The sequence below is a fragment of the Ixodes scapularis genome, unplaced genomic scaffold, assembly GCF_016920785.2.
Source record: "Ixodes scapularis isolate PalLabHiFi unplaced genomic scaffold, ASM1692078v2 PGA_scaffold6__148_contigs__length_123643588, whole genome shotgun sequence".
NCBI lineage: Eukaryota > Metazoa > Arthropoda > Arachnida > Ixodida > Ixodidae > Ixodes > Ixodes scapularis.
The window spans coordinates 22,005,593-22,021,350 of NW_024609881.1; the positions used below are offsets into that span (position 1 = coordinate 22,005,593).

At 44.9% G+C, this 15,758-nt stretch overlaps 1 protein-coding gene across 1 annotated transcript; it reads left to right on the plus strand.

The window, feature by feature from the left end:
• Positions 1-137: 137 nt before the first annotated feature.
• On the plus strand, positions 138-6,416 carry LOC120849073 (zinc finger protein 571-like). Its single transcript, XM_042294709.1, has 3 exons — positions 138-339; positions 400-516; positions 5,557-6,416. The coding sequence occupies exons 1-3, from the start codon at positions 138-140 to the stop codon at positions 6,225-6,227; spliced, it is 990 nt and encodes a 329-aa protein (XP_042150643.1). The 3' UTR covers positions 6,228-6,416.
• The last annotated feature ends 9,342 nt before the right edge of the window (positions 6,417-15,758 follow it).

A 15,758-nucleotide genomic window follows, 5' to 3' on the forward strand; every position in this document is an offset into this window, starting at 1 on the left:
GAACTCGCTATGAGTCTTGTTGGGACATCTGCAGGTCAAGCCAAGCCAAGCGGTCGATGCGCGAGCCGCCGAGCTCGCGAGTCGCGAATCAGCCATGCAGCCGCCGTTGACGAAAGTATGCGACGACACTACTGACAATGTCAGCTTCGTGTGTCGTGTGTGGTAGTACCAATCATCTTTACCGCAAAGTCACCGTGGATCTGTTTCGATTTCCGTCGAAAGTCTTGAGCCCCGAGAAGAGAGCCGCTTGGGTAGCTGCTGTAAGGAGAGTGCACCCGGGCGGCTCGCTGTGGGAGCCGAGCGAGGATTGCCAGATCTGCAGCGCGCACTTCATCACAGGTGCGACTTCGTAAGCTTCTGGCGAGTTTTGCTCGATTATAACGTGGCGCTGAATTCTAGGACAGCCATCGTGCTTCAGGGACCACCCCGACTTCGTGCCCTCCGTGTTCAACTACTCAAGAGCTCTCGGCGAGTCCGCAGTGCAGTCGCAAGACCCCTGCAAAGAGAGGCGCGAAGGTAAACACGGGATTTATGTTGCCACATTACACACAAACATCGGCAGTGCAGACAAAGGCACATGAGCACGAGCGCGTTGCTTTGAAAAGTGCCTCCTATGCACAGGGCCGGATTTAGAGGGGGGGGTCCGGATGTCCTGACCACCCTCTTGATTTCTGCATGTGTAAAATTTAGGGCGTGAAACGAGGGGGAGGGGGTACCTAGACATATGGTACGCTGACCAACACCAACACGCTCCCGACCATGCCCGCGCTCGGAGAGCCGGGTCAGGTGACGGAGGCGGCTGATTGGTCCGGCGGGCACATAGCACCCACTGTGGTCTCAGCTTAAGGGTGAACACAGTACACATGCATACACAGATACAAGTTTGTGAAGCTGTCCACAAAGCAGCACTTCCATGGCACACACCCGTGCCTGTCCTCTTCCCACTCTGGGCAGTTTGCGATGCCTCTCCACTTGCGGATCACTATCGCCATTGCCCTGCTCTGCCCAATTGCCCTCGACAGGAAGACATCGAAGTGATGATCAAAAGAGTGCGTCATCTCCTCCGCTTGGCCGTCTGCGGAAGTCTTGGTCTCTCGCAGAAAAGCAACATCAACCCACCGTTGCGGAAGTCTCTAGCACCCATTGCTTTATTCTTCTGGCCACGAGACTGACATAATTGAGGGTTGCAAACTTGGGCGGTCGCATTTCGTGAAAAAGGGGATGCTCAGCTTTCTGCCGGTCTCTCGACGGGCAGGGAGCTGAGAGACAAACGAAAAAGAACCGACCTGCGGAGGGCCTGTCCGGCCTCACCCTTTCGTAGGGATGGGTGACTTTGGGTTGAAGTTCTCCTTCCGTGCGCTATTCTTGTGCCACTTGAACTCGAAGCGTGCCAATGCATCCTTTGGCCGGCCGAAGTTGGATGTCGGAATCGGCACGGGCCGGGGGAGGAGACGAGTTTTTTCGGTTTCCTCCGCTAGAAATTTGATCTTTGATGGTAGAGTGGTGTGAGTTTGTGAGGTGAAGGCGGTTGGACTCGTCAGGCTCTACAAAAAGGGGAAAAAAGACTGTAGCAGAATGCGTTAAATCCTGGGCGCTGACATTGGCGGTCTTGAAGGCAAGAATGAGAAAGAGCAACAGAAGAGTGGTGAAGGAGAACGGACGAAAGGTTAAACATATTCGTTTTGCCACGACGACTTGAAGTTGCTCGAGCTTTATCAACCTTACTTAGCTTTATACAAAGCATGATTCCGGTGTTTTCCTGCAAAGTAAGCTAGGTAAGGACAAGGCACAGACCGCTAAAAGTGATGTTTCGATGCTTCTTTGTGCATATTAAGACGTCGCCAGTGATAGTGGCCCGTCCGGATTGTCAATGTCTGTGTCTGCCCCGCCGTTCCCAGGCTGCCCTAATCCGTGTGACCTTTTCCTCTAGATTATTATGTTAACTCCATTCCTACGAAGGCTTGGGAGGCAAATGAACACACCCATCTACCACAAACCATTTATTTTTCGGTAGATCCTAATGTTCGTGAATTTCTCGACTTAAATATTACTGCGAATATATTACTCTATGGTAGAGAATACACACCTAACCACCCTTAGTTGCAAAGTTTTCTGGCCGTGAAATATTCTCAATATTTCCAAAATATAGAGCCCGCAAAAACTGAGTCGTTTAGGCTATGCGGAGCTCATTTCGTCATGGGTCAATCACCATGATTGCACCTCAGGAAAGCACGCTAGAAAGTTGCACACTTGCTACATTGTCACTTTATTAGACAGGAAAACCATCGCTGTACAGACATCACCCAGCCTTTGTGTCGACTGTGTTGGCTGACAGGAAACAGCTACAATCTCGATTGCTAAGAGGGATGGAAAGATCCCGCGTCCACCAAAGGTAGCAAGTGACAGGCAAAGAAAGCCGCTCATGAGGCCCCCATGCTTCTCGAGAACCCGGCCAATACCGTGTACGGTGCCTTGATCATCAGAAGACAGATACAGACGAGGCATATTCCAGAGCCATCTGAGGTGTTCTGCTTAGCGCTGCGGACATAACCCTCTTCCTTAAAAGCCCATTCTCGGTGTGTCTGTCGCAGCGAATCCGTCTTCTATTGCAGGTATCGCCGCATTTTGTCTCGCGACAGTTCCGCAAACCGCATCGGCTTCTCAACCCAGCCGTCGGGCTGAAACGAGAATGGGATGTCCTCGGCCATCCTCAGTTGTCACCGAAAAGCAGCGGAGCCAGAAAAACTAAACAGAATGCCGACATGCTGGAAAACACACCTGTAACAAACCTAGTAACGTGCACAGATCAAGCCTACAGGCACCCTTATTTTCCGCCCAAGAAACCTTCGAACCCAGTCTCAATCAGCTTAAAAATGTCTGCCACTAGGTAGTGCCGCATCTGGGGAAAAGGGTGGATTTGATTTTTATTGCAGTAAAATGCAGTGCGCATCCCTTACATCATTGTAAAGTGGGTAGGTTTACTAGTTTGTAATTGAAACCAAGCCTTTAAAATTAATAATAAAGTTTTAAAGACTCAACAATGATTAAATACCTTAAATATACTGAACACTAATCATTTCCCTTAATGGGTTCTTTGGCACAAAGCACTGGCACAAACCTTTTTTTTTTTTGTGCAATCTGCAATTCGGTTTGTGTTTGCAAAAATACCCTGTGTACACAGTATAGGCCCTTTTCATGGCAAAAGCCACCAGGTGGTGCTCCAGTCTTTGATGTCCCTGAGAATTATTGGTTCATATAAAGAATGAACAAAGCCCACCGTAGCACCACTTCTTGAAATGTCGATGAAATGTTTAACTACCAATTCGCCAGGTGTTTGCCAAAAGAATGCAGCGCGAGATCTGTTTAGATTTTCTAATATTCTTGTAAACCAACTTGTCTCCTGCAAGACATTAAATTATACAGCCGAGGGTCCTCGTTAAATCTCCAACTTAGTTGTCTGTGTTGCATTTATGCTTTCTAGCACTGGTGACATAAGCTAGCTCGACAGGCTTCCAAAGACGGAGCAACCGGAAATCGCTTGGGACGCCAAGCGACTGTTTATATTTGTAAACAGCAAAAGGGTCTATACGTCTGCAATATGGCACCAAGTTAGGCCCATCGAGTGTACTTCTGACCAAGCATTAAAACTACTATTGGAAAGTTTGAATATTCGCACAACACTGTTTCGTGAGATGCCCATAATAAGACTCCCCGGGCCCTCTAAACTTGGATGCCTCGTAGCCGGTATGAAACAAGGAAGAAGTTACAAGCAAGTTCAGAATAACAGAACAAGCCTCTCCCTCCAAGCTCTGCCCCACAGATTGGTGATCTTGTCTTGCAGTTGGTTGCTTCACCCAACTTCACCGACTTCACCCTGAAGTGACGGAACAGTGGAAGGCGAGACTGATTCAGTAAAGGCATGAAAGTGTAGGGCCAGTAGACTTTTAGAATGTGGAGGTAACCAGGTAGAAGCTATCTGATTTGTGGGATAAGTTTAACAAAGGATCAACATTTATTTTCATTTACGTGTTAAATTGTTTGGCACGACGTGTGTGCGAAACCCAACTGCTAAACGACGCGCCCATCAAACGTTATGAGGTAATGCTGCGTAGGTAGTGCAAACCACCACGTGATAATAACTTATTTGTGTATTAGAGACTCAAGAACCTCTAGCGTGAATGCATAGCCAGATTTATTCATTCTCACCGACTAGGTGGCGTGTGTCGCCTTTCGATTCAGAGGCATCAGCTTCAGCCATGTTCATTGATCCATCACTTGCTTAGGATTACAAATCATGTGAATATGGTGGCATATGAGGAGGTGTGCCGTGCAGAAAATTTAATGCATGCCATTTGTTCATGATGTCGCGCGATGGCACCAGACGCAGGTTCCCAGTGACTTTTTGCAGGTGAGATGAAGAAGCGCTGGTTCTGCTGTCATTTTTACCCATTAGCAACAAATATTTGACCTAACTCCAAGTTTATTTTTTGGCTAAACCAGAGGGTGTTCTGGGTTTAGTTTTTGCCCAAAAAGTAAGTTTTCTGGAGATACCAATCATTGTCAACAATTTTTTTTCTATGTAAGGTTTTTTGTTAAGTAGATTTCAGCATTTCTGCGAATATATTGAAACAGATCTTTCACACAACATGATGTAATAAGCATAATTCTGGAAATAAGTGTGTATGCTTAATTCAGTCATTGGCAGCGACTTGGTTGAGCAATTGGCAGGAACGCAAATCTATGAAGTCGCATAATGCATGGAATGCAGTATTTAAAAGAGTGATCGTTTAAATTTGTTTAGTCAACATTAAACAGTCATTTCAGAAAGTGAAGAACATATTGTTTATTCATTTTCCAGCACTTGACACGGTGATGTCATGGGGTCACATGATATGAACTCTCCCAAATCTACCAAAAAATTGACATCACGGTGCCAAGTTGTAGTGTCACATGACACTGACATTGTATTACCTGAGGTGACATGACATTGCATGACATCATATTATGTCCCATAAATTTTGATGCTAAATTTAGGAGGAAAATTGACATCTGTTTCAAGTGATGGTGTCACATCACCAATCATTGGGTGACACGAGCATGATGCCATGATGTGACATGGTCAAGTGACATCAGTTTTTTCACTAAATGTAGGTGATACCGTGCCATTAATGTGGTCATGTGACGTCAATTTTCCAGCTCAGTTTTGTGGGTAAATTATGTTGTCACATGACACTGATGCCACTGTTATGTCATTGAGACGTCATACAGTCAGAGCAACATGAGGGTGCCCCAAATAGAGTTCCCATATAAAGCTATCACTAACAGCATTTATGAAAGAAAAAAGTTTTGAAAGGTGGTTTATCTGGTTCACACTAACAAAACAGTTAATAGAGTCAACTTTATTTCAGTGCTTATTTGAATTGAAATAAAAAGGAAAAGAAGAAATTGAACCACTCATCTGAAGCAGAACTACAATAATGGCTGCTTATTTTTAAAACATGCGGCTATCTTTGTTGTGCTTTCCTAGTGTGTCCTAATACACATGAGGTTTTGCAGGAGAGGGAGCTGCACTTTTGGGAGAGACCAGCTGTCCACTGAAAGTCACCGAAAACATCTCGTTTAGATGCTGTTCCTGCACCTATGTCACCAGTTATCAGCATTGGATGTTGCGCCACCTGGTTGCCCATGGCGATGAACAATGCGAGTACCAGCATCCTCCCACGTCACCTGCCTCTAGATCCCAAGTGCCCAGCAACACTCAAGAGCACAACAGTGAAAAGGTTTTTAAGTGCAAGCTGTGTCCTCGAGTCTTTGCTAAGAATCGCCAACTGACCGTCCATAATCGAACACACAGTGGTAAAAGGCCTTTTAAGTGCAAGCTGTGCCCCCAAGCCTTTTTTGAGAATTACCGTCTGATCCGCCATAATCGAATTCACACTGATAAAAAGCCATTTAAGTGCAAGCTGTGCTCTCAAGTCTTTGCTAAGAAATGCCAACTGACCGTCCATAATCGAACACACAGTGGTAAAAAGCCTTTTAAGTGCAAGCTGTGTCCCCAGACTTTTTCCGAAAATTACCATTTGATCCGCCATAATCAAATACACGCTGGTGAGATGTCATTTCAGTGCAAGCTGTGTTCTCAAGTCTTTGCTAAAAATTGCCAACTGACCGTCCATAATCGAACACACAGTGGTAAAAAGCCTTTTAAGTGCAAGCTGCGTAGGTAGCAGCTTGCGCTTAAATGGCCTGTCACCACACAGTGGTGACAGGCCATTTAAGTGCAAGCAGTGCCCCCAAGCCTTTTCTCAGAATTACATTCTGATCTGCCATAATCGAACCCGCACGGGTGAAAAACCATACAAGTGTAAGTTTTGTCCTCAGGCGTTTGCTCAGAATTCCAGTCTGACCCACCATAATTGAACACACACTTGTAAAAAGCCATTTATTTCTACCTGTGCCCCAAAGCCTTTTCTCAGCATTGCGATCTGATCTGCCATAATTGAATGCACAGTGATGAAAAGCCATTTGAAGGGGTACGGAAACCAAATTCTGGAGCTCATCTCTGCTTAAACTTAAAGAGGGTTAAAGTAGGACTTTACAAAACCAATATTTCGTAGGATAACACAAGAAAACATATTTTAAACTGAATTTAACTACAACCAAAAAACCACCTCATGGATGTCTGAAGCTTCGATGGAATGTCGTGACAACAATAATTTAGTAAGAGCAGCGCCACAACGGGAAGTAGGCTCACTCACAAAGATTACTTAGGCCTGAACTCGTGCCTTGCCAAAGGCCGCACCAAAGGCTTCAGATGCTTTGGTGACCAACAACAGAGTTGGCCACCATTAGTTTCATTATCAGGTGATCTCTCCGGCAATGCTTGTTTGGGGTTGTTTGAGAATTTTGTACATGCAATGATGAAATGTGTATTTAAACGGGCCCAAATGCCTGCCTCTTTTCATGACTGGATAGCCGCCTCGGTCGACTGCGATGAACTCGATCGCTACAAAGTCAACACACCTACTCGCGTTGCTAAAAGGAGACGGCCCGCACGGCCTCTGCAAAGCAGTGCACTTGTAAACAAATCGCTGCGGCGTTTTCGTGGCTCCGAAAATGCAGCATAGAGCCAGTCAGAGCGCTGGGAGCGGAACCGCTCCCAGCGCTCCGACTAAGAGCTTAACTCCAGTCGGTTCTGCTCCCAGCGCTTCGGACTGGGAGCGGAACCGCACTGGCACTGTGTTCTTGGTCACCGCCTCTCAAACAATCTTTTACAACCGATTTTATGAACCACTGGGCTTATAGAAAATCGCAACTTGGTGCTGACTTAGTTCGACGTGAGCGCGTTGGTGAAGTTGAATAAAACTGAAAGAATAAACAGAGACGGACAGAACAGCACATCTTTTGACTTTCAACACAAATAGCTTATTAGGCGCCGGCACTTGGCCCAAGAGACCCAAAGACAGAAAGGAGGAGGGCAAGAAAAAGGGAAGGTGAGGAGCGGTAGGGAGAAAATAAGGGCGACACAGACAGGAAAATTACTAGCTGGGAAGAAGGAAGGCCGGAAGGAAAGCCAAAACGAAGCACAACTGCCTGGAACACGTAGTTTTCGCAATATCGAATTTGTCCACTTTTCGTGAAATACCCTGTATGAGTGCATGCAGTGCTCTAAAGTCTTTTTCTCTCTAATAATCAAGCTTGCCATGCTCTTTTGCTTATGCAAGATAACCTTACAAGTGACAGCCATTTTCTAATACATTTCTCAACATGTCTCACTTGTGGGGCATGTGCCAAAGCAGAGGATGATGATCCCAAGGGAGATTACATTAATCTGGTGGCAGGGACTTGAACTGCCAATGACGTCCAAGAACCATCAGTCGAATATCCAGTTTGGTTACCTCATTGATTGTGCAACCATAGCTAAACTTTTGCATTGTCCATGAGCCTCTCATCCGAATGCCACTGTTTGTATTCACACAAAGGTGTTGAGGAGTAGGGAGAAATTTCTTGCCAGCAGTGTAATGGAAAACCTTTAATTTTTTTAATAGATGGAAATAGATCAGTGTAGCTAAAGCTGTCACATGTTCCTCATCTGAATGCACACTAGGCCATGCTTTTGCTCATGTTCAGAGATCCTTTGCACTTGCTCAAGGTGTGCTCATTTGAGGTGTGGTCTAAAATGTTTGTAAAACCGTCTTCAGTGTTTTGTTTCTAGTCAGTCTATATTAAAGATATGCACTTGCAGAAAATAAATGTGTGACCAAGTTTTGGTTTGACTATTTAGAAAAAAGTCTGGCAGTTTAAATTCCCAGATTGTCTTTTTTTCTGTTTTTGCAGCCTTGGTACTCTAGCAAGTAGGAAGTAATTTTGGGGATTTTAATTTTGATGTCCTGTAGCATGCCTTTCCATTTTGCAATTAACTCGGCTGGGAGCCAATTTTGAATGCGTCTGTGCACTACAGCTGTTTGTGCTCCCCATTTGAACCTTGCTATACTCTGGGACAACCTTTCTTGGCAATGCAGTCAAAAGCACTGGCACACTTGCCCACTTCCATGTTAAGCACTGATCAAAGCTTTCCACGAGCTTTCCTCTGAAATGTGAAGAAACGTTGTCCCCAAGTACAGTCGAATTCCCACACTACCCAACAGGTTTTACTATAGAGTGACTGTCTACCGATTTTTAATACTGTGTAATGCGTGTTCCACGCTGTGTTAACAAAAGGTAATCTTTACCGAACTGACAAACCGGCTCATTGTGAAACTGTTCTTGCCTTCCTTCTCTACACTGGCATCATCTTCGTAATCATGTTTTTATACGACACATGCTTTTTTGATATCGGTCTCTCTTGCGTTTAGGTGATCACAATATTCCGTTACTCTGTACTTTTGTTCCCGACGGTTGTTTCCTTGTTGCTTTGGTCTGCACATCAGAATTCTGACCGTAGGTGTCATGTACGCCAGATGATGTCTTCGGCACAGGATCCTGTAAAGTGTGCTTAGTTTTGCATTGTGTAATGCACTTGTATATATGCGTTGTGGATTTTTTTACTCTTGTTTGTGTTGAATAAACTTTGCAGATGATAAATGTGTAATCAGACATCTTTATCTGTGTTTCTCACAAATAAATCTTGACAGTTTGAGCTTCCACAGTGCTTTATTGTTGTCTTTCAGCCATTCCAGGTCTTAGCTGAAGTTAATATGTCATTGGCATAGGCACTCTCTGGAAAGTTCTTATTTTGCCATCCTGTGCCATGCTAGGACCTCACTGTGGCAGTTTCGTCTCCAAGAAATGGACTGCCAAGTGGATGTGCATGCCGCAGCAGATAGGTTCGGACTGGATTGAATTGTGGTGGCCATTCCCTTTCTATTGGGTGGATAGGGCCCATGCTCTGCTCCACCCAAAAGTAACTTGTAACTACAAAATGGACCTTTTCCGAGAAACGTTCTGCACACGCACGAGCGCCCGATAGCAAGCGGCGGAAGTTGGAACGCAAAATCGAGGAAATTCGGAAGGAGGCTGTATATCAGCGAGTCGAACACGTAATTGCAGCATATATATAATTGTGTTACACAAAAAAAGAATGTCGACGGAAAGGAAAACACAACGTTTGGGTGGACGCCACGGATGCCCCAGGCGCCGCTGCTCAGGGACCGAAGAAACTGGTAGCGTAGCTCCCATTATCGATTGGTAGCGCAGGTAGGTCACTTCCTCGATTTTTAGTTCGTGCAGCCACCGCCTGGTGCCGTCGGTATGTGGAAAAGGTCCATTCCCCCCTCCCCGAAAAAAATATTACGGCAGTTTTTTTTTTAATTACAAAGTTAACTATGCATTGCCAAACACTCATTCTCCAGCAAATATAACCTAGCGGTCCAAACCTGATGTTAAACTTTCAGAACTAACTGTTATAGTAAAGTCATAAGGAAATTTCTGATTTTAGGAAAATGGCGGTCGATAGAGTTCTCTACTGAATGGCACCAGTTACCGAATACTAGCAAAAACAGGCCCAATTTTCCCACTGAAATTTCTAGGAAATCATAACTTTTGAATGAGATAACGGTTAGTTCTGAGACTGCTAGCGTTACACTTGGGTGTGGAAGGAGCGTTCAGCAAACCATAGTTTATTTTTGCTGTGAAAAAACGCTACTACATTTTTGTGGGTGACACGTTATAGGTACATCAAATACTTGCTCTAACACCGCCAGTCCTCCAGCCTTCTTTTGGTGGAATCTCTAATGCTCGGTTCTTGCGCTGAATCTGCCGAATCTATGTTGGCTTCCATCCCCGTCCAAATGGCAAGAACCTCCAGGAACAAGCCCGCAGTCCATCACCATGTGTCTCCGTCTCACAGATGGCACAAGCGGTCTCTAGGTCTTCTATGAAACGGCTTCTCCACTCTCTTGTTTGAAGAGTCCCTGCCCGTACATCAAATAAAAGACTACTTCTCCTGGTGTTGTTGTAAAAACTCTTTCCGAAGGATGCCCTTCTGTGCCCCGTACATTTGCGGCGAAGATTTGTAGGCCATCCTATTCCTCCAACATCGTGTCTCGTCCTTGCACGAGCGTCCTTGCCTTCTTTTCATCGGCTTTAGCGTTGTCCTCCGGCTCCTTGCTGCCCATCAAAGTTTGTGTTGGGATGTGACAGATATGCGAGCGTCCTTGTTCCTTTCCTCCATTGGTGTTCCGATCCTTGTAGACCATATTGGCCCAGATCTTGTGGGACCACTTTGTCTGATACATCTGGCTTGGGGGTCTCTCATATCTTGTCTTCGCCTCGGTCTCCTTGGCTCCGATGTGCAACCAGCCAAGGTATCCTTGGGCTGCTCCATCGGGGCTGTTGGACGGAGCTCTGGGGGCCATTCCTCTCGCCTCTCGCTATCTTTGGAAAATTGTGTGTGACCCATTGCAAGTCACCCTGCTTTAGAAGATGCCTGGAACAACTGCCGCCTCACACAGGCTTCTCAGCACTTCAAAATGGTTGAAGGCCCAAATAGACTTGCTTGCAAGGATTCATTTTCCCTTGATTGCTCTTTTGCAGAGCTGTTCTTCGTGTTGTGCTAGATAATTTGGCCCGCCGACACTTGAAGGCTTGCGCTGATGAGGCTTCAAAACCAAAACTTGTGTATCATGACTGTGGCCGCTACTACCCTACCTTGTTGTCACACCACTTTTCGATTCAATTTGTTTATTTACTCCCATCATACATATGGGTGACAGAGACAGAAAAAACCTGCAGAAGTGTAGCTTACAGTAGAAGTCACTGCAAAATTGCCAGTAAACACAGAAAAATTACACAGATACAATTTTCTTGTAGAATATCACCTCTCAGTAGTAACTGTGTCAATATGAATTATACGCTGCATATTTAAAAGAAAAAAGGTATTTTTTTGCCAGCCAGAATTAAACTTTTAAGTCCAGCAACAATGTGTTTTTGCCGAATCATCACTCCCCTGCATCACTCCCTGCACCACAGGGACTGATTTAGGGGAGGAAAATGCAGAACACTTGACATGTATATCAGCAGATGTTCTTGGGGGACATGAATGCATATTTGGAAGACTTTGATGGACATACGGATACAACAGGGAGGATGTTAGTTGAGTTTTGCAAAGCTCTTGAATCTGGTATTGGTTAACGCTCAGGTGAAATGTGATGAAAAATGTGATGAAAAAATAACATGGAAAAGAAAGAACTCGCACTAGACTATTTACTTTTAATGTCGCGTAAGATATACAACAGATTAGGAGGTATGGAAATAGATGAGGAAGGCACAAAAAGTCTGGGGAGCGACCATAAGAGGATCAAGATCAGATTTAGCAGAGTAAAACCAGAAATGCAAAATAAAAAAAAAGGGTAGGAATAACTTAAATTATAAACAATTACAGGAGGTATCCAAGCAAATCGAGAACATAGTATCCAAGCAACCGTAAAGACAATGGACATATGAAGACTTAGTGTTTTCAAAAGAGAGAGGAATCAAACAAGAAAGAAAACTAAAACGCAAGCTCAAAAGCTGGTGCGATAAAGATGTTAAGGCAGCAATATCGATACGCCAAGTGGCATCTAATGAACACAGATGGGCAAAGAAAAAGGGGGCCACACTAGTCGAAGTAGCATCAAAATGGGAGGAATTTCAGTAAAGAAAGCGGGAGGTATCAGCATTAATACAGGCCAAAATTGGGAGGGCAGGGGTCCAGTAGATGATAGAGATAAACCAGAAGGATAGGAATGGTGGCAAAAAGGTTTTGGGAACACATCAGTGCACAGGGAAAAAAAGGTTGAGGGGTACCAGCAGACATTAACCACACAGAAAGGGACAAAGGTAGAGGGGGAAGGGGCAAGAGAATACATTAGACATACACAATCGAAGCAGCATTTTAAAAGTTAGAATCAGTTCAGGCCGTGGGGAATGGTAGCGTCTACACAGTACAAGAGGAGGATCATAGTGAAGGAGGGGGAATGATTACTGGGGAATGGGAAAAAGCAGAAGAAAAGGTTCCAGCTGGAACTGCGACAGGTCCTGACGGCATACCAATGAGATTGATAAAAGTTCTTGGCGAAACAAGCAAATTGAAACTAAGGCAGGTGATTGACCAGATGCTTATGGGAGGGGAGGTACCCAGTGGCTGGAAATTGAGTAGGATGAGATTATATAAGGGTAAGGGAGACAAAGACAGTAACAAATCATACTGACCAATCACAGTAACTTCAGTAATATACAAACTAAATATGCAAATTGTAAAAAAAAGAATGGGCAGAGAGAAAGCAGATTCTGGGGGAGCTTCAAAACGGTTTCAGGATGGATAGACGACTAGGTGATAACTTATTTGTAGTCGCTCGGTGCATAGAGATAGCAATGACAAGTCAAAGGCCATTATGGGTAGCATTTTTAGACATCAAAGGGGCATATGATAATGTGAATCAGGAAAAACGAACCAACTGGAGGGATATGGACTAGAGGGAATCGTGGCTAAGTTTCTAGAACGGATTTATACAGAGAACAGGGTGGTTATAACATGGGAAGCCGAAACTAAAAGACCAGCAGCAATAAAAAGAGGTCTTAAGGTCTTATAGACAGGGTTGCCCATCGTCTCCCCTACTCTTTATGATATACCTCAGTGAGACGGAAAAAAGGTTAGAACAGTGCATCCTGGTTTTGACCTGACTTACATGGAGGAAGGACATGAAGTAAATCAAGTATTGCCAGGGTTAATTTATGCAGACGACATTGTACTCGTATCAGAAAGTCATGAGACAATACAAGAACTAATTAGGATTTGCAGCAGGCAAGGGGACAGTTTAGGACTAAAATTCAGTAGGGACAAGTCGGGTATAATAGTTTTCAACGATGAGAAGGGGGAACTCCTGGAGATACAGGACACATCGATAGAACACATAGAAAAGTACAAATATCTGGGAGTATGGTTAAATGAAGGAAGACGGTATTTAAAAGAACATGAAGATATTGTAATAAGGAAGGGGAAACGAGATTCAGCTATTATGAAACACAGGGCACTGTGGAACTATAATATATATATAAAGTCAGGGGTGTGTGGAAGGGAGTCATGGTACCAGGACTGTCATTTGGGAATGCGGTATTGTGTATGAGGTCAGAAATCCAGGCAGGTTTAGAGATACAGCAAAGGAGTGTGGGTAGGTTGGCATTGGGGGTACATGGGAATACACCAAATGAGGGAGTACAGGGGGATATGGGTTGGGCATCTTTCGAGACTAGAGAAGCAATCAGTAAAGTAAAATTTGAACCACTAGCTGAAATTGATGATACACGGTGGGCAGCGAAAGTGTACAAGTATCTATATATGAAAAGTCTAAACACTAAGTGGACAAACCAAACCCGCAAGCTGAGATCTAAATACATTCAACGAGGTGGTGCCAATCAGAGTATATCCGTAGAAAAGGGAGTAAAGGAAACAGAGAGGTAATTGTGGGAAGAGAGAATGCAGGGGAAGTCAGCTTTAACAATATACATGGCACAAAAACAAGAAATAAAGGAACAGTTTTATGATAATTCATTGGGGAGCTCCTTACTGTTTGAAGCCAGAACGGGGGTGCTAAGAACGAAAACATATAGGGCTGAATTCCAGAAAATTGACACTTTATGCAACATATGCAACCACGAAAGGGAAACTATAGAGCACATAATTTTAAGGTGCACGGGGCTTCGTACCACCCTCTTGGGGACGGGGGGGATGACTGTATGGATTTGGAGGAAGCACTGGGATTTATAGACATGAATGGACGAATGGATAAGGAAAGAATTGCGGCAACCAAGAGGAGATTGGAAGATTGGTGGAAAGGATCTAGGGAGAAGTAAAAAAAAATACACATGAAAATAAGCAATGGAATCACTTTAAAAAAGGAGGGGAGGGGTTGTGTTATAACAAAATTTATACAAATTAAAAAAAAAGGGGATTTATCAGTATTCAGTAGCACCCAAACCCTTTTGCATCAGGGCGGTCGCTCCCAAAGGAACGTCGCAGTGAAATGTTAGGCTAGGTGGCGCAAGCTGCTGCCCATTACAAAGGGTATAGCCATACTAGTGCCACTAAATAAGCTACGCAGCTTATTTAGTGGCTCTAAGCCATACCACCCATCCATCCATCATTGCCAAATCTTTAGAAAACTTAGGCAACGCTTTGGCTTTGCCAAATCCTAAAATTCGGTGCTTCATCTTCGATTCGGCAAAAGTTTGACCCATCGGGCCCCAGCTCCAATCGGGGAGTCTGGATATCTCAATCATCTGTCTAAAGACCAAGCTATCCCGGCATTCGACACTCTGTTATTAAAATATAAAAAAATGCTTTAGTAAAAAAGCAACAGAAAGTTTATTTTTCCCTTCTTGAGCAGCGTCCCCCGCGGAGGAACCGGTTCCTGGAACAATCGGATCGCTGCCGCTTTTCCCTCGGCATCTCCCCCGCGTCCCTGTCCTTCAGCATGCGGGCCGCTCGTTGCCGGCTGGGCGGTCTCCGTCGGGTGATGGCGGAGGCCGCCACACGCATACTACCGTTCCGTTGGTGTTAGGTCACTGAACGGAAGCTCGAACTCGCTCGTGAGGGCGGCATTGCCGTCCATCATAGAGATCATACCGTTCATTTTCACCATAGAGATCATACATACTAACTCTAGAGGAAAAAGTCCGCCATTTTCCCATGCATTCTGGCTGCCGCAAGCAGCGGAACACGCAGGCAGACCCTCGGGGTCCCACACATTGTTACCAGCTGCTTTCGACTTCACGAAAATAATTATATCATCAGAGCAGTTTCATGAACTTTAACGATCCGCGAACTTAACGGTGGAAAGATATTCGCGTTCCTTTCGAAGCTTTCTTTTTGCATAGCGCGCAGATGTACAGCCTCGCGTCAACGCTAAACTAAACCAGATAACCGTCCTCGTGGGTGGGGCGAGAGTGGGCGTGCCCCAGGAATACGAAACCGAGCAAACACCAGATTTCCGAGATTTCGACAGTAGGGAAGTTAAGGCAGCGTAATGAGTGTACTGCTTTTTATAAGCACTAGAATAGCTCAGAACTTAGTTTGCAACGTCAAATTATCACTGTTTATATTGCTGATAGTTTTTAGTCTTCGCGATTACCATTGCGACTGTCGTCCTTCAGCTGGCAACATTGGTTTCTTTTTCTCGTGTTCTGTCGCTCTCTTTTGCGATCTTTCACTCGGGACCCAGGGTGTCGGCGTAGGGGATTTGCCACTCCTCCTCACCCACCTTTACCCCCCCGATATTCAC

Coding starts and splice junctions, on each gene's coding strand:
- LOC120849073 (XM_042294709.1), top strand. CDS start 138: ATGTCAGCTTCGTGTGTCGTGTGTGGTAGTACCAATCATCTTTACCGC. Junction 340..399: donor CAGCGCGCACTTCATCACAG/GTGCGACTTCGT, acceptor GCTGAATTCTAG/GACAGCCATCGTGCTTCAGG. Junction 517..5,556: donor CTGCAAAGAGAGGCGCGAAG/GTAAACACGGGA, acceptor GAGGTTTTGCAG/GAGAGGGAGCTGCACTTTTG.